Below are 19,619 nucleotides of genomic sequence, written 5' to 3' on the forward strand. Positions count from 1 at the left end.
TGTTAGGAATACGAACAGAAGAAAGAAAAGAAACAAAAACACTAAAGGATGGGGAAAGGGAGTCATAAGACACAACATGAGATATGGGATGCTAAGTGCAAGTCCTGACACCTTTGCGAAGAGCAATAGGTAGCACAGGAGAAGGAACATTACCAGGTTGAGAGACAGGTTCTAGACCCAGGTTCGGCAATTGGATGGGTATTGGAGCAACAGTTGATTGAATCTGCTTATGTTTCCTTGCATAGGTCTTCACAGTATTGTCATCTATCCTCCTCTAAAATTCACTAATAGTTCTCTGGACAGGAGTCTGGACTGGGGTAGTTTGCTCCCCCTGAATAGGGATGGTCTCCCCCTATATAGGGACCTCTCCCCCTGACTCAGAGGGAGGACTAGGGGAGGGAGGACGAGGAGCAGGCCGAACTGGTACAGGCTCATTGTAAACAGACTGGAGTGGAGGTAGAGAGTCTATAGTCAGCACATCTTCACTAACACTCTCCCCCTAAAGAGGTGGGGACGTATAATAGGAAACATTCTCATGAAAAATGACATCCATGCTGACCAAAGTCCGTCGAGATGGAGGGTGATAACATTTGTACCCCTTCTGTGTAGCAGAGTAACCTAAGAAAATGCGGCGGAGACTACGTGATTCAAGTTTACCAGGGGACCTTGTATCCCTGGCATAACAAACGCAGCCAAATACCTTAGGGGGGACAACAAAGGAAGAAGAGCCAAGTAAGAGCTCAACAGGGGGTCTAGAATGAAGAACCCGATTGGGCAGCCTATTAATTAAGTAGGCTGCAATAAGGACAGCATCCCCCCCAATAAAGGGAAGGGACATTGCGAGCAAACAGAAGGGCTCTAGCTACCTCCAAGAGGTGGCGATTTTTTCTCTCAGCCACACCATTTTGGGCTGGAGTGTCAACACAGCTGGTTTGATGTAGGATTCCATGAGCAGCAAGGTATTTTTGGAACTGACCTACCATATACTCTGTCCCATTGTCACTCCTCAAAATTCGAAGAGTGGCATTAAATTGGGTCTTAACCAACTGATGAAAATGCTCAAAACATGAAAAGACTTCATTTTTTGTGTGCATGAGGTAGACCCAAGTGAATCTAGAATAGCAGTCAATAAAAGTGACATACCACCGATGACTGGAAAGAGAAACTTTTCTACTAGGACCCCACACATCAGTATGAACAACATGAAATAAGGAAGAAGATTTTTTATTAGAAATGGGATAATTTGAACGTGTCTGTTTAGCCAAGACACAAGGCTCACAAAAAAAATCTTCCTTATTACAATCTTTAACTAATGCTGGAAATAAAGCGGATAAAGTACCTAAAGGGGGATGTCCTAGTCTAGAGTGCCATTTGTGTAATTCAGAAGAGAAGGACACCGGGTGACAGTGCTTAGAAGGTAATGCCTGGGTAGATGCAGGGTCTCCATCAAGTAGGTACAATCCGCCGTGCACTTTACCCGATCCAATTGTCTTCCCCGAGCCCAGTTCTTGAAAAACACAATGAGTAGGAAAAAATGTCACTTTACAATTTAGGGATTTGGTGATACTGCTAATGGAAAGAAGATTAGTGGTAAACTTGGGAATATGCAACACATATGACAATGTAAGAGAAGGAGAACATCCAATGGATCCTTTCCCTAAGATGGAGGAGAGGGACCCATCATCAATTTTGACTTTATCTTTGCCAGAAGCAGGAAAATATGTATTAAAGAGGCTAGAAGAACCTATCATGTGATCAGTAGCACCGGAGTCTATAATCCAAGGAGTGGAGACTACCGATGCACAATGACCAGCAAAGGAAATACCTGTATGGGCAAAGAAGGAACCTGAATTGGCAGCAGATGTAGTAGAGGCAGCGGATGTGTTCAACAGACGCCGGAGAGCTTGGAGTTCTTCCTGGGAGAAACCAATGTCAGCAGTGGGAGCTGGAGCTACACTTTCAGTGTGATTGGCTTTGTTTTTAGACTTAGCATGACCACGTTTGGCCTCAAAATCAGCAGGCTTTCCATGTAATTTCCAACGCTGTGCCTTAATGTGATATGGTTTGTGGCAATGATCACACTTCACAGGCTCTTTGGCTGTAGCAGCAGCAGCAATACTGTCAAAAGAAGGATCTGGGGTGGAGCCAGTAGCCTGTAAGGCTGATCTCTCAACTTTAGGAGTAATTATCATAGCAGCCCTATGTGTTTCTTCATTGTGAACATAAGAAAAGGTCTCCTCTAAAGTGGGGAAAGGAACCCGACCAAGCACTTGCACCCGAATAGGATCATAATCATCATTAAGGCCAGCCAGAAAATCATAGACCTGAAATTGGTCCACATAAGAGTGATAGGTAGTGATGTCAGCAGTAGTAGTAGGCTGGAACCGAGCATAGTGATCCAATTGCTGCCATAAACACTTGAGGGAAGCATAGTATTTAGTGGCAGACAACTCCTTCTGAGTAGTGTTTTGGAGTGTCTTCCGGATTTCATAAACCTGAGCACCACTACCTGAACGACCATAAGTTCCGTTGACAGCAGTCCATATCTGAGTAGCAGTGTCAAGGAGGAGATACTGACTTGAGAGCTCAGTTTGCATAGAATTTAGAACAAAGGACATCACTATAGCATCGTTGGCAGCCCATTTAGTATGAGCAGCACCTTCCTCAGTGGGCTGTTTGGTGGTGCCAGTAAGATGGCCAGTGGTCCCCTACCAATCACTGTCAAGGATAAAGATGTAGCCCAAATTAAATAGTTCGTACCATCAAGCTTAATGGCGGCAGCATAGGGAAGAAAGTCAGTCCTAGTCTGACCATCTCCTCCAGAAGTAGCAGTAGTCATCTCGGAGTCACCCATGATTCAGCCAAGCAGGGATCAATCCAAAAAATTGAAAAAATCTGATCTTCAAAAAAACTGCAGCAGATGTAGCTGAGAAATAGGTCGAGTGTAGCAATATGACAAGGGAATCTTCCCTAAAAAAATCTCCCCAAACAGGCAGCCCAAACCCTAAGATCGATATAGTGTCAGGGTTTTGAAAAACCCTGACAGTTGAGATCGATGTAAGGGAAAAGAGGGCTGGAACTTGAAGAGCTTCAATATCTGATGATGTGGTGGTGATAGATGCTGTCCAGAGGCTCCAAAGGTGAACCATCAACCTCCCAAGTCGATATGGTTGATTTCCAAAAAATCGCAGAGAATAAAAAAACAGCAGCTATCGAACTGTAATTAGGGCATATATGGTGAGGTGGGATGGAGGGCAGCAACTAGATCATAATGTGATCACCTCATTAGTGCTGCCCTTGAAGGATGGAGAGAACCAAGGAAGGAGGAAGAAGAAAGAGAAAAAAAAATCGATAGAGAAGGGTGGAAGAGAAGAACGATGGAGAGGGGGGGGGGGGAGGTTTTGAAAACCTAGATCAGAGAGGATGGCTCTGATACCATGTTAACAAAACCAAAAAATAGAGTAATGATTGAATGATCGATGTGATCAGCCAAGCCATATATTTATAATCTCAAAAAATACATTTTAGGGACAATAATACCCCAGCCATAGCCGACATAGCTAGGCAGTACATAATAACAAAAAATAAAACACTAAAGTGACCAGAATACCCCCACGGTATTCTGGTGTACATTATTGAACAGTTACTTGTAAAATACAGTTTTAAAGCATATAACACTATAAATAAGCAATATGAAACATATATCATGAATAAAAAGGAGAACAAAGTACGACTACACCGTATCGTGTCGCATCGACTGATACAACGCATATGAAATAAATTCGTTTTAATTAATAAGTCTTGTATTGGATAAGTATCAAGATACACTAAGATGCACGTGGGAATGGTAAAAAAATGCAAAATAATGTAAAGGTTACTTGTAAAATACAGCTTTACAAGGGAATTTTTTTTTTTTTTTTGCAGAAAAAAAGTATTTACCAAAAAAAAAAAAAACAGCTTTAAAGCATATAACACTATAAATAAGCAATATGAAAATAAAAAGGAGAACAAAGTACGACAACACCGTATCGTGTCGCATCGACTGATACAACGCATACGAAATACATTCGTTTTAATTAATAAGTGTAGAAATTAGTGAATGGCTTGATTGATCAATGAGATCAGTCAAGCTCTCTATTTATAATAATAATAATAAAAGAGATTACAAAGGGAAACACTGTTCACGATACTGTTCATGTGAACAGTGTCACAGCCCAAATATAACTCTAATTCTAACTAGTTAAATAGAGCTAGAATAGAACTAGGAAAGGGAAAATAACTAAAATAGAAATAACACCCCATGGGTCGATCTTATATCATGGATCGACCCATGTCACACGTAATACCCAAATACCCATATTCCAACACTCCCCCTCAAGTTGGTGCGTAGATATCAGTCATGCCCAACTTGCACACTAGAGGTTGAAAAACTTTTCCACTTAAGCCTTTGGTGAACACATCAGCCAACTGTTCCCCAGATTGCACATAAGGAACACAAACCGTCCCATTATCCAGATTCTCCTTGATAAAATGACGATCAATTTCAATATGTTTCGTCCTACCATGCTGCACTGGATTATGGGCAATGCTTATTGCTGATTTACTGTCGCATAGGCAGAGTAATAGGAATACTCAAATCTTGTAACAAAGTCTTGAGCCACAATAGTTCACAAATACCAAGAGCCATAGCTCTAAATTCAGCCTCTGCACTAGAACGGGCCACCACTATTTGCTTCTTGCTGTGCCATGTAACACAATTTCCACCCACAAATGTACAGTAACCTGTGGTGGATTTTCGATCATGGGAACCAGCCCTATCTGAGTCAGTGTAGGCCTCAATCTGTAGATGATCATGACGAGAGAATAATACTCCTTTACCAGGAGCCGACTTCAAGTATCTCAAAATCCTGAATACTGCTTCCAGATGATTAGACCGGGGATCATGCATAAATTGACTGATAAGACTCACATCATAGGCAATATCAGGCCTAGTGTGAGATAAATAAATTAGTCGCCCAACTAGCCTCTGATATCTCCCTTTGTCCACTGGTTCACCATCAGTGTCTCGGAAACGAACATTTGCCTCAATGGGAGTATCCACAGGAGAACAGCCTAACATGCCAGTTTCAGAAAGAAGATCTAGAGTATACTTGCGTTGAGATAAGAATAGCCCTTGAGAAGAATGGACCACTTCAATCCCTAGAAAATAGCGAAGTATGCCTAGATCCTTAATCTCAAATTCCTTGGCCAAATAATTCTTCAACTTGAAAATTTCAGCAGGATTATTTCCAGTTACAATTATATCATCGACATATACTAGGAGGAGAGTAATAATGCTGCCCGATGTCTTGATAAATAAAGTGTGATCTGCATTGCTTTGTTTATAACCAAATGTCAACATCGTTGTCTGAAAACGACCAAACCATGCACGTGATGATTGTTTCAGACCATACAACGCACGCTTAAGTTTACAAACCTTGCCATGAGTTGTAGCAGATGAGAACCCAGGAGGGACATCCATATATACCTCTTCCTCTAATTCACCATGGAGGAAGGCATTTTTAACATCAAGCTGCTGTAGACTCCATCCTAAGTTCACAGCACAAGAGAGAATTACCCAGATGGTGTTCATTTTGGCAACAGGTGCAAAAGTCTCCAAATAATCTATCCCATATGTCTGAGTAAATCTGCGAGCAACCGGCCTTGCTTTAAAACGATCAACAGTTCCATCAGCTTTTTGTTTAATTACAAAGACCCACTTGCAGCCAACAGTCTTCTTTTGTGGTGGAAGTGTAACAAGATCCCATGTACCACTCTTCTTTAGAGCTAGCATTTCTTCGATCATGGCCTCCTTCCACCTAGTATCTGTAAATGCCTCTTGCCAAGTCTGTGGTATGGAAACAGGGGATAAAGAGGAAACAAAAGCATGAAATGATGGGGATAAAGATTCATACGAAACAACCTGTGATATTGGATGTTGCGTACAAGACCTTTTTCCCTTTCTAAGAGCAATAGGTAGATCAAGTGATGGATCAAAAGTAATAAGAGAAGTAGCAGCATCTAAAGGATTAGAAATATTACCAGAGGAGGTGTCATTCGATCCTGGGTCGGAGGACAACTCTTGGTTTGGTAATGCTGCAGTGGTGGGCTGTTGTTGCCCTTTTTTCTTTCGATAATACTGCTGTGTGAAATCTTTCACTGGCTGTACCTGCTGCTCCCCTTGAACATCATTATCTAAAGATACATGATAGTCATCAATAGGTTCATGTAGAGGAGGAATGGGAATCGGCACTTCTTCTAAAGTAGGAATGGACTCCCCCTGAAGAGGTGCCGAAGATGGAAAGAAAGCCACGGCCTCATGAAAAACGACATCCATGGAAACAAAAACACGACGAGATGTAGGATGATAACATTTATACCCCTTTTAGGTGGGAGAATAACCAATGAAAATACAGCGGAGACCGCGGAGATCAAGTTTGCCATGGGCATAGTGGTTTCGAACAAAACAAACACACCCAAAAATTTTGGGAGGAATAATATAAGAAGAAGACCCCTTCAAAAGATCAAGAGGAGATTTATAGTCAAGTACCCGAGAGGGCATCCTATTGATAAGATAAGCAGCTGTTAAAACAGCCTCCCCCCAGAAATGAGAAGGAACATGCATTTCAAACATAATAGAGCGAGCTACATCAAGAAGATGTCTATTTTTGCGTTCAACCACTCCATTTTGGGGTGGAGTGTCAAATCAACTGGTTTGATGAATAATACCCTGAGTAGCAAGAAATAATTGAAAGGCTCCATCTAAATATTCACGACCATTGTCACTCCTGAGTGTTTGAATGGTAGCTTGAAACTGAGTTTGAACTATGCTATAAAAGACTTTAAAACAGGAAAAAACTTCACTCTTATGTTGCATTAAGTAAACCCAAGTGGTGCGTGTGTGGCAATCAATAAAGGTGACAAACCACTTAAAGCCAGAAATAGAAGAGGTACGTGAGGGACCCCAGACATAAGAATAAATCATAGAAAAAGGCTTAGAACATCTTTTATTTGAACTAGAATAAACAGAACGAGTTTGTTTTGCAAAAACACAAGCCTCACATAATAAAGAGTGAGGGTTACAATGCTGAAATAAAACAGGAAAAATCTTAGCTAAGGTTCCTAAAGGTGGATGGCCCAGTCGACGATGCCATCGGTGCAATTCAGATAAATGATGTTCAGCGGAAGTAGCAGTAAGAGCCTGGCCAGACGTTGTAACAATATAAGAGATAAGATCATCGTCAAGCAAGTAGAGACCACCACGCATTTTACCAGTTCCAATCGTTCTCCCTGTCCCCAAGTCCTGAAGGACACAATGTGAAGGATAAAAAATAGCTTTGCAATTGAGATCAGATGTCAAACTACTGATAGAAAGAAAATTAGAAGTTAACTTAGGAACATGTAAAACAGAGGACAAAGATAAAGAAGGAGAACAATGGATGGCTCCCTTCCCTGAGACAGAGGAAAGAGAACCATCGGCTATTTTAATTTTATCTTTGCCTGAACAGGGAGAATAACAAAAAAATAAATTGGATTGACCAGTCATGTGGTCAGTGGCTCCGGAATCGATTATCCAAGGATGAGATAATGCCGAAGCATAATGACCAGCAAAAGAAATACCTGGTTTGGAGAAAACAAGGTTCGATTCAGAAGAGAGAACCACAGTCGAGGTAGAGGCAGGTGCTGATGAAGAGGCGAAGGTAGTCATCATAGGACGAAAGGCAGCAAGTTCCTCTGCAGAAAGTGTGGTAGTAGGGGCTGTTTCAGTAGCTTCAGAAATATGGGCTTGTGTGCCACCACGACCACCACGACCACGGCCACGGCCTCGACCACGACCACCACTACGACCATCAGAAGAGTCAGATGGCCGACCATGTAACTTCTAGCAAAAATCCACAGTATGTCGTTCCTTTCCACAATGAGTACATTTAAGAGGTTCCTTCTCAGACGAGGAACGTGTACTAGTACTAGAAGAGCCACCTCTAGAAGAAATTAAAGCAGATCTCTCTGGCTGTGTAGTTGGTAACATGGTGGAACGACGAGTATCTTCCAATTGTATCATAGAGTAGGCTTGCTCCAAAGTGGGAAAAGGTGAACGACTCAGAACTTGAGACCGAAGCTGATCATATTCCACATTAAGGCCAGTCAAGAAAGTGTATACTCTGAATTTATCCTCCCTAAGCTGAAATTTGGTAATATCAGAAGGACAATCAAGCTGAAAGTTGTCATAATAGTCAAGCTCTTGCCACAGGCTACGGAGTTCACAGTAGTATTCAGATAAAGTAAGTTCACCCTGTTTGGTTGCATGGAGTTTTCGTTGAATATCATAAACTTGTGCATCATTCCCTACCTGGGAATAGGGACCGTTAGCAGCTTTCCAAATTTTTGCGGCTGAATCAAGTAGTGTATAGCCACGGGCAATGGATGGAGTCATTGCACTGAGAAGAAAAGCCATAACAAGAGAGTTGCTGGAACTCCACTTGTCTTGTAATGTACCAGCTTCACTTGGTTTGACAGTGGTACCATATATATATATCCCTTATAGCCCCTTGAATCAATGGAAAGAAACATTTGTGTAGACCAAAGTAAATAATTAGTGCCATCGAGCTTTATCGGGCTGACTGGAAAAGAGGGATAATCATGATGGGTCCCTTGTGTAGAAGATTGGCCAGTGTTGGTGGTAGCAGTGGATGCAGCTGAATCAGGCATACTGATAGAACTTCAGTAACCGAAAAGTGCAGGAATTTGCAGAATATTTGGCAATAGGCAGCAGTTCTTCAAAATAAACTCTGCAGGTTGTATAAAGAAACAACTACAGTGTTGTCAAACAAAGAGAAGCTGCAGATCTGTATACAGAAAAAAATCTGCAGGGCTTCAAAAAAAAATACTGCACTCCTGCAAAAAAAATCTGCAGATCTTCAACAAAAAAGCTGCTGCAGGTCTTCAAAAAAGTGCAAGTCTTCAATAAAAAACTGTGGCAGGTGTTTTAAAACAGCTGTAGGTCTTCAAAAAAAAAAAAAAAAAGGAGGAAAGGAGTCTGCAGATCTTCGCACAATATGGATTTGCAGGTCTCGAAAAAAATTCTGCAGGTCTCGAGAAAAAAATCTGCGGGTCACGAGAAAAAAATTTTCAGGTCTTAAAACATGTGCAGGTCTTCTAAATAAAATTCTGCAGTGCTTTAGTCTTCAAACATGAAGAAAAAAATACTGCAGGTCTTCGAGAGAAATAAATCTGCAGGTCTTCAATCTTCGAGAAAAATAAATCTGCAGGTCTTCTAAAAAATCTGTAGTGCTTCAGTCTTCAAACATGGATCTCACTGTGCATGAAGATCATAAAATAGGATAAAGTAGGAGGTAAACTCTAGGGCAAGTACTAGATCATATTTAGATCACCTCAAAGTATTGCCCCCATGAAATAATGGAAACGAGAGAAGGGAAGAGAGGAGGGTCTCGGTTGATTTAGGGTTTTAGGGTAATGGGTTAGTTGATCTAGGAGAGATCAATTGTGGAGGGAGACGATGGAGGAGAGCAGAATTAATTTCTCAGATATCGAGTTTAGGCTTTGATACCATGTGGAAATTAGTGAATGGCTTGATTGATCAATGAGATCAGTCAAGCTCTCTATTTATAATAATAATAATAAAAGAGATTACAAAGGGAAATACTGTTCACGATACTGTTCACGTGAACAGTGTCACAGCCCAAATATAACTCTAGTTCTAACTAGTTAAATAGAGCTAGAATAGAACTAGGAAAGGGAAAATAACTAAAATAGAAATAACACCCCATGGGTCGATCTTATATCATGGATCGACCCATGTCACACGTAATACCCAAATACCCATATTCCAACAATAAGTATTGTATCGGATAAGTATCATATCGGTACCTTAAAGATATGATACGTATCGGTAAGTATCGGAGGATACTTAAAACCTTGGTCAGAATTGTCGCTGGATTCATTTGTGTCATCTGCAAATTTATCTTGCCATTTCTTTGTTTTTTAGTTGGTGATTGGTAGAGATTACTTGATTTTTTTTTTTGTACACTCCATATCAGTTACATGCTAATTTTCTTTAGGAGCTTATTTGTTGCTATTTACCCTGACGCCATCTTGAGGATGATATGAAATGCATGATGGGATTACTGGATGAGTATCCGAAAGGTGCTTTTCCTTATGCATTTTTGTTGATAGGAATCAAGAAGTTGTGGTCTGCCAAGTGTTGGAGACTTTCTTGTATTTTCCATGGTACCCAAAATTGGAATGTGGGGAAAAAAGCTAAAAGGAAGTAATGTAGAAACCAGTTCAATTAAGAACCAATTCTATAGGAGGATCGATACACTGATGTGCAGAAACTTAGGGAACATATTACTCACTGAAATCGATAGAAAATAAAGATAACAAATAGAAGCAGATAGGATGGGTTGAGCCTCTCACCCTCTCATAGGTCTCTCACCTCACTGCATCGCACAGCCATTAATGGTTTCAAACTGAACCAAAACTCAGAATTTACTCAAATCGACTTGGCTGGTTATCAGCCTTTAGAAATTTCTCAAAACAAAAATCCCAATTAAAATAGTACTCCTAGTCCTAATCTGAAATTAGAGACTAACCGATTAACTATCACAGGAAAATAGAAAATAACTAAAATAATAAACTTCTAAAACCCCACGCAGGACAGCAACTGTTTTGGACTCAAAGTACTCCACGCAAGCTGCATGGGCCCACCAAATCTGGGTAGATACCTCCTCTTTAGTCTTTACCGCAGTGAAGAAAAAAATCCTAAATTATTCTCCTTCATGCAAGCTGGCTTGGGATCTTCTAGAAGTCCACAATCGTAACCAACCAACATCCAGAAAGATCTCCATATAGCTTGCACTAGACCCACATAAGACCTGAAAGCAATCTTGTTAAGCTGGTCGATATCTCCAAATAAATCTGTAAATACTCCCCTCATGACAGGCTGGCCGATAACTAATATTTCTCCCAAATATGCTGCTGATCGATATGGCAGAATGGGCTGGCGTAGTCTGCTCGATTTGGGTTTGAGTAAACCCAGAATTTGGGGTAGACACAGCCCTGCCTTGGTCCAACCGAGAGTCCCTTCTGCATCAAGTAGCTATGGAGAAAAACTAAAAGGAACGAGCTGGTCTATGAAGAAGCTTTGCAAAGAAATAGAGTAACAAAAGGCCATTGATCATAGTGGCATGGGCTTTACTTGTTTGACGGTTTCTCGGTAAGCCTAGGTGGTCCATTGATCTCTGACCTACACTTTCTAAAGATACTATCCTTTAGGGATGTAAACGGATATTCGAAAATCCGAATTCGATCCGCGTTCGTATCCGTTTAGGAGAATCCGAATCCGTCCGAAACTAATCGGATACGAATATGATAATCCCCCTATCCGACCGATTATTATCCGATTCGTTTAGCAATCTGAAAGTAATAAAATATCTAAAATATATCTCTGTGTTCATCTATCCTTTTACGTTACCTTATTGGATTTTGTTATCTTATTTTTATAAGTTTATAAGTTAAGATAATGTGATTCTTTTTCTAGATTTTCTATTGGTTTATATATATTGTCTTATAGAATGTTATAACATGGAATCACATATCTATGAAAATAAATACAAGAGAAAATCAAAGACTAAGAAGAGTACAAAAAAAGGGAGTCGCTGAACTCTCAAGTCTTAACCCTAGCCCTCATCATAAAATCGGTAAAGATGTCAACGGATAGTCGAAAATTTGTATTCGATCCATGTTCATATCCATTTAGGAGAATCGGTATTCAAAAAATCACTATCCGGAAATTATCCGAATCCGTCCGAAAACCGATAGGATATTATCCGAATCTGTCCGAATATAATCGGATACGAATATGATAATGCCACTATCCGACCGAATTCGATCCGTTTACATCCCTACTATCCTTATGTTACTCCAGAAACATCTGTAAAAGGTAGCGTCTATCCTTCTTTGAAGGAATAAGAGGCCTCAAGGGCAGATCTGAACAAGGATGAAGTGGCTGTTGGTACTTGGTAGGAAGTTTGTAATCTAGCAGAGTCAGTAGGTGCTTTTGTGGTAAAAGCGAAGAGGTAGGCTGTGGGGAAGAGCCAAAAGAAATGAGCTGGTTTATGAAGAAGCTGTGTAAAGAAAGAAAGTACAAACAAACCGACAATCCAGAGGCCTTAACAGCTCTATCTATGTTGGTTATCTGGTCAAGAAATAACATCCTATCCTTAAACAGAATTATTTGCTTTCCTTCAGTAATTGTTAGTCGTGAAATACTGTTCCCCTTCCTGCCCCACATAGCTGCTAGTTGTGCTAGTCATGGTATGAATCCTAATCCAAGTGCCATGGTGTATAGGTATGTCATGGGTATTGGTGAAGCAGAGGCATTTTCTGAAAGGTTGAAGCGAGAACTTCTTGCTTTGGAAGCGGCAAATGTGCATGCCATTTTGGGAAGTGAACCTTTGATTGAGGAGGTAACATTATATTTTATCAAAGCATGGGTCTTTCATATACAATTTCTTTTCTTACGAAATTTAGTCTTTTTTCTGTCTTATTCTCCCTTTTTAACACCTGGTTCTCTGAATCCAATAGAAACTGCATTTGATTGAAGTACAGAAAAATTCAGATTGTAATTCCATCATTGCATCAACCGCCTCTAATGTTTGGATTGTTACATGAATCTTATTGGCCATTCCATTTAATCCTGAGCCATTCTTTAAATTAACTTTATGCCTTTCTTTTCAGAGCATTTGATCTGAGCCTGTGCACTTGCCACTATGTCCTTTAGGGGCCTTCACTGAAAATGGCCAAACCTCACAATAAAACCAAGTAACCAACTGTCCTTGTTTTTGCCATCAAATGGGGAGACTCCTATGATAAAGCTGAATAATTTATCTATTGACTCTTATAACATTTAATCTCATTTTTTCTCCTTTTTTTTTGTTTTGTTTGATGATTTTTCTATATTTAACCATGTCTTTTAACGTAGAAGGTAGTCGGTATTCTGGTTTGGGTCTTTTCAGTTTTCAAGCTTTTCAGCAGCAACAAAAATTTGACCTTTTCTTTTCCTTCTTTTCTGATTGGTAACAAAAGGAATTATAAGCACAGAACCGATTGTATGAAGGTCACCAGCTCATTGGGAGGGGCTATTAAATTGTCGTGGCTTTGTGAATCATACAGGTATTGCAGGGGCTAGAATCGGCATCCATTTGTGTGGATGATATGGACGAGTGGCTGGGCATTTTCAATGTAAAACTTAGGCACATGAGAGAGGACATCGAATCGGTATGGCCATGTTCATTCTGTGTAAATATCCTTGGTGAACACTTCTTTATCTGTCTAGCATGTCATGCTGTCAGCCAGTAAGGAAGAGTTACTTCTTATTTAACGTTGTTATATTAATAAATGTTTATCACAATGCCTGTATATGTTTGCATCCATATGTATTTTTTGTAATGCTATTCTAGAGTTGAATGCTATATTCTGCTTTATCTGTATTGTCAAGGAAATGTCTTTGTTCCTTGATGGAAAACCATGTCCCACCCCATACCTTTGTTTGATGGTTGGTGCTTTGCATTCATTTTGATGAGCAAGTCAATCAGTACAGTAAAAATGCCTATGCACTTGTTTATTTTACCATGTACTTTTATTGGTTTTTGCAGTTGCTAGTGATGTAAAACAGGCTTCCCCTTCTGTTTCCTGATCTTGTGCTCCCTCCCTCCATTTTTTTTTCCTTCCTTTCCTTAATTTGTTCATATCTCAAGTCGCTACTCTGTGTTTCACTGCTTTATCCTGATGGACGTCACATTGCTTGTCATTCCATCCTTTCAAAGCTTTCGCTCAGGATTGTTCTGTTTGGTCAAGCAGTTGATCGTCCATGTTTTGCATAGGTCTTTTTCCGATTATTTTGCTTCTTAAATTATATTATTGGAATAATCATGGTTGATGGATTTTGTACCTTGAAAGCAAGCTATGTTCTCTAATCTCTGTTTTGTTTCTTTTGTATGAGTATTGTACTGGTATGTCCCCTTTCATTAGGGGTGGAACATTATTCAGCTTCCATTTGAATAAAATCGTTATTTTTGAAAAAAAAAAGCATTCTTTTTGTTTGCTGTCAATTACCTGGCTAATTCAGCCATCTTTTGTTGTCTTATTCAGATAGAAACTCGAAATAATAAGTTGGAGATGCAATCTGTAAATAATAAAGCACTTATTGCGGAGCTTGATAAACTTCTTGAACGGATGCGTGTTCCTCCTGAGGTATGATGGTGCATTATGTGCATTTGTTAATTGGTTCTGCTTCACTCAGCTTTCCTCTTGGGGAAAAGAATAAAAAAATCCTTCTAATGCCACCATATCTTGATTTCAGTATGCAGCATGTCTACTAGAAGGTTCTTTTGATGAGGCTCGTATGCTCAAAAATATTGAAGCATGTGAATGGCTGACGGGTGCTTTACGTGGTTTAGAAGTACCTAATTTGGATCCTTGTTACGCAAACATTCGAGCTGTATGTTCTCTTTCTTACTTTCTGTTTTAAGTTAGTGTTTCTGAAGCAGTGTACTTTGGAGATTGTAACTCTGTCAAAATGACTTGGACAAATATGGTATGTGACATGGATAGAAATTTCTACCTTGAGTGACAAGGAGCATGGGCCATGATGGTTATTATGAAAACTCAAATACAGCTGATGTAGATAAATCACCTAAATGGGCTTATTTTTACTAGAAATAAGTCTTGGGTTGGGTTATATATGTGTTGGGCTTTTAGTCCAATGGTTGTTCTTTGTAATGGCCTAAATGTGGGTAGAGGCTAGACATATGGGACTTACTTAGTTAAGTGTCTTTATTTTAATTGTTATTAAGTGTTTTAGTTATGCAGGATTAAAATTCTATAAGTCCAGCCCTGTTTTGAGTCAGTTTAGGTAACCTTATTAGTTAAGGATTGCGTTAGGCCTTTCTTTTTTAGTGTAGGAGTCAGTTTTTGAGTCTTCTTTATAAGTTTGTAAGGGAGGTCAGCATGGTACACAAATTTTGATTAATGAAAAATCTTGCTGCTCTTCTGCTCCAATGGTGAAGAAACCTTGTGTGTGATCATGGAATCCTTGTGTTCGATTAAGGCTGGTTGGTGTTCGATCCTCCAACCACCTTGTGGTGTGAAGCCCGTGTGTTTTTCTATCTTATTTATTATTCCATCTTCTTCTCTTCCATCGATTCAAGTAAGTTACTGTTCTAATTAGTTTTCTGCAATTCATCTTCTATTACTTCCTGCAATTAAATTTCTGTTCTAGTTGAGATTCATATGCAAGATTTTGTTTGCATGAATTCTGATTAGGACAATCCAGCCGTTAGAATCTGTCCGAATTTTGATCAACTGTTCTTCAACCCTAAAGAAGAACTTAATTCAAGTTTGCTACGGATCAGACCTGCTGATCTGCAATTATAGTGAATTATTTATTCTGCCCCTGTTCCTATATGTTGCTGTTTTACGGTTCTAAACTCTGAATCAATGTGAAAACTAATCTGTTTTGGCTGATTTTATTGCTGTGATTAGAATCAAGTACTCAATATAATTCTGTTCTCCGATATTTATTTTGATTGGCCAAATTACTAATTTGCCCTTCTCCTAGTACTACTAGGATTAGTTATATTTTCTGATTCAGCCTTTGAATCATCCTCAGATTTGCAGCAGCTATTCCACCCCTTAGATACTGAACTCTATTTGAGTTTCAGCCCCATCTATCCATCTGATTTTGTGTTATCTAATTTCTCCCTAACCTGGGCTGTACTGTTTTGATCTTTCAAATACGGTATTACATTAACAACCACCCATGGCCATGGTATATCTGCTTCCAGTGATGAAGTAATTTAGAAATTATGGAACCTTGAGGCTTGGTGGTTATTTTGAAAATTCAAATAGAACAAACCTTGCCTGCTGTGTATACGATTTTGCTGGATTTTTCATGATTTTAGTTGGGGAGGTGAATGAACACTTGCACCTGTAATTGTTGCTTTTTCCTCTGAGATTGCCTTTGCTGCCTTTTGACCATATTTTTGGTACCCCTTGAAGGTTATTTTTTTTGTAAAAGCAGAAGTTGTATTTAATGATACTCGAATCAGTAGTATGAACTTAAAAGGAAACTATGGGTCCATGAGGCCTAAACCCTACAGTGTTTTTGACAAGCCAATGACAAGCCAATGAATCTGACTATGTTGTGCAATTGTAGGGCAATCAATGAACTGTAAGACCCCCCGACCTCAGAATGAAGCTGGTAGGGAGGCAGAGAATGTGGGCAGAGACGCATGTATCCATTCTCCGGAGAACTATCCTGGTGCACGCAGTGGGCAAACTTCTCCAGTGTCACAGCAGTGACTGGGCACTGAGGAGTAGAATGGATTGCTTCTGCAAGGAGGCTGAGCCTTCTTTGATTTCTTTCTTATGTTTTTACTAAAAGGTCTGTGCACTTTGAACTATCATTATTACTTTTCCCTTCGAGGACATGAACGTTGACATTTCTCAGGAAGTAAAAGTTTGTTGCAAAATGACAAAGATTGTCCATCATCTCATCCTTGCAGAACAGAGGGGCAGGAAAAGGTTGGTGAACTTGGCAGAGTACACTAACATTTGTGAATGTTAGCGGGACCCTTAAGGCCTTAACAAATAAAAGAACATAATAAAGACGAAGTCTAATACCTAATAAGGCTGTGAACAGTGGCTTGAGAGGAAAAAGGTAAGATATGAAGGGACAAGATAGTTAAAAGAAAAAAAAAGGCACATCTAAGGCTGCATCATCAAACTGCTAAACTGTGTAAGAAATACCCCTTATATGGTCTTGATAATGAGAACTGAGAATCATGTTCTAGTTAGGACTATAGTATTTTATTCATCTGGAAACTGGATTAAACTCGGTACCAAATTACATAAAGCAAATAAGAAATACCTAAAACAATGAGGACATAATCAGATCTAAGCCTTAGACTAATTAACCCTAATCCTCAATCTCTCAGAATTACTGAATTGCCACTACAAAGAGAAATTGGAATAAATCGAAAATTTACAACCTATAAAAAATTAACATGCTTTTAATAGCTCCTGCCAGTCTCAATGTGGTCCTAAAGTGGGTGGCTTGTTGGTGGGGCCCATTGGACCTTTTTCAGGCCTAGAAAAAAATAAAAAAAATTCTGCTTTTCTTCTTCTAGAATTAATATCCATTACTGGACATTAGAAACTCATGTAAGTTTCCTAAATAATAAAATTTTGGGTAAACATCTTGTACACCCCCTGAGGTTTGTTGACATGTCATGTAGCCCCCAAGATTTTTAAAACCTTAGTTACAGACCCCTGAGACTGACGGAATACCCATTCCGTTAGGATGAACCTGTTAAGAGATGATGTCAGCATGCCATAAATTCATAAAAGGCCAAAATACCCTTATGCCGATAGGAGTTTACCATAATACCCTTTTGGATAAATTAGAATCTATTGGAGGAAAAAATGAGTTTGAGAGTTGTTTGACGGAGGAGGCTTGCAGAATATTAGTTACGATTACGTTTTCCGATCATCGCTACCTTCACTCACGCAGCTTCACGCCCCTTCTCAGGTTTCTGGTTTGGAACCCTAAATCTCCAAAACCCCCAAATCCTTCATGCCTTCTCTTCTTCTCAATTTCATTCTTCTCGTGGAATCAACCCAGCTTTACACCCAGTCTCAAGTTTCTGTTTTGGAACCCTAAATCCTCAAAACCCCCAAATCCTTCATGCCCTTTCTGATCGAAGTTCCATTTGAGTTGTAATTACCGTTGATTTGAAAAGGGAGCAAATCGAAGCTTCCATTTTGATCGGCCAGCTCATGTGTCTGTTAGAGTTATTAGACTTTATGTCCTAGGGGTACTTTAGGAACTGGACCTTATCTAGTTCCCTTATTATGTAATTTCTTTTTTTTTCTTCTTTTTACCTTTTACCTCCCTAGGGAGGTTGGATGTAATATGTTAAGAGTTGTTGTTTGAGTAATATAGATGTGGAGAGAATAATCTCCAACACAACAATTACAACCGAAATAGTTTCTCTTCTTTCTCCTTGTCTCCTTCTTCCTCTTCCCCCTCCAGCAACTCTGCAATTTCTGAGTTAAAGGATGTTAAAGAGAGAGAAAGGAAGCAGATTTATAGCAGAGATGGGTTTGAGTAAAGATGAGAAATCGTGAAGGCTTTGGAGAGGGTTGAAAACCCTCTTCGTCTTGGTAACTATGTTGATTTCTCTTATCATCTTCTCTGCCCCTCTCGTCCTTGTCATAGCCGATGTGCTTCTCTCTTCTGCAGTTCTCTCCCCTTCAGTCCCTCTTTTCATTTGGGACACTTTCTTCTCATCTTAGAAATTACGTTTCCGATCATCCCTAATCGATATACCTCTCATCTCCATCACCAAATCAATTGTGATTATATGTAAGAATTAAAGCATACCCAACACAAATTCTGCTTCTAAATTAGTTAAATATTCAATTTTTGATTTACCAAAACATAAAGAGAATCCAGCTTCATCAGCACTTAGGATTCTCTCCCTCCTCCGCTTAAGAAGAAAGATTAGTTTTTTTTTTTTAAACCGTTCCCCCCCCCTCTTCTAAGGATTCTTTTTTCTTCTTTTCAACTCTTTGAGCTTATGAGACTTTAGTGTGAGCATACTCTGGGTTTTTCTGCAACTATTGGAGCAAGTATAGAGAAGGATTAGACAATGGGGTTTGGAGAGGAGAGAGATATAAGGAAAATCGAGAATTTCCATGCAATTTAAGAGCTTGGTGAAGAAAATCATAGATCGACTTGCACTATATCAATGCAGATATACAGGTACAGAAGTAGTGGAAGTGACGAAGAAGGTTATCATAGAGTAATAGAAATGGCGTTGTTCATTTGCTCTTTGGCTTTAAGGCTCTGTCACACAGTCGTCGCCTACAGAAGCAGTTGCAGGGAAAGACAAGATGCTTGTTTACAAAATTGACAAAGGCTATTTTGGTTTTTTACATTGTAAAACTAACATCTAACTTTACATTGGCTATTTTATTAAAGATGTACAAAGGCTATTTTGGTCTTTTACATTGTTACATTAACACCTAACTAACACCGTGAGGTTTATGGGGTCTATAAGTAAGGTTTGAAAAATCTTGGGGGCTACATGACAGGTCAACAAACCTCAGGGGGTGTACAAGATATTTACCCTTGTAACCTGCAATAATGAAGAAGAGAAGAGAAGAAGAAGAAGAAGGAAGAAGAATACTGCAGCGCAGCCTTAGAATCTCATTGATATCTCACCAAAATAAAGAGAGAACATATAAAGGAGGGTTGGGGGCAAATAAGGAAAAAACCAAACAAAGAAGAGACTACTCGGGATTCTCGGGATTAGAATAGATGCTAATCCCGAGACCTCTTATGGTCTCCTTAAACCACTCTTAACACTCCCCCTCAAGCTGGAGCATATATGTTTATCATGCCCGGCTTGTTACAAATATAATCAATCCGCCTACAACCCAAAGGTTTGGTAAACACATCAGCTAATTGTTCACCAGTTCGAATGCCACTCAGC

At 39.5% G+C, this 19,619-nt stretch overlaps 1 protein-coding gene across 2 annotated transcripts in view; it reads left to right on the forward strand.

Annotated features, from left to right (window-relative positions):
* Nucleotides 1-19,619, forward strand: part of LOC122662492 (exocyst complex component SEC3A-like) — a 113,091-nt gene that overhangs the window by 13,621 nt on the left and 79,851 nt on the right. For both annotated transcript variants that reach the window (XM_043858144.1, XM_043858143.1), the window contains exons 7-10: nt 12,410-12,527; nt 13,234-13,338; nt 14,212-14,313; nt 14,423-14,560. In XM_043858144.1, coding sequence (XP_043714079.1) covers nt 12,410-12,527; nt 13,234-13,338; nt 14,212-14,313; nt 14,423-14,560 — 463 coding nt within the window. The remainder of the gene's footprint in view (nt 1-12,409; nt 12,528-13,233; nt 13,339-14,211; nt 14,314-14,422; nt 14,561-19,619) is intronic.

This window comes from Telopea speciosissima, chromosome 5 (assembly GCF_018873765.1).
Source record: "Telopea speciosissima isolate NSW1024214 ecotype Mountain lineage chromosome 5, Tspe_v1, whole genome shotgun sequence".
Lineage (NCBI taxonomy): Eukaryota > Viridiplantae > Streptophyta > Magnoliopsida > Proteales > Proteaceae > Telopea > Telopea speciosissima.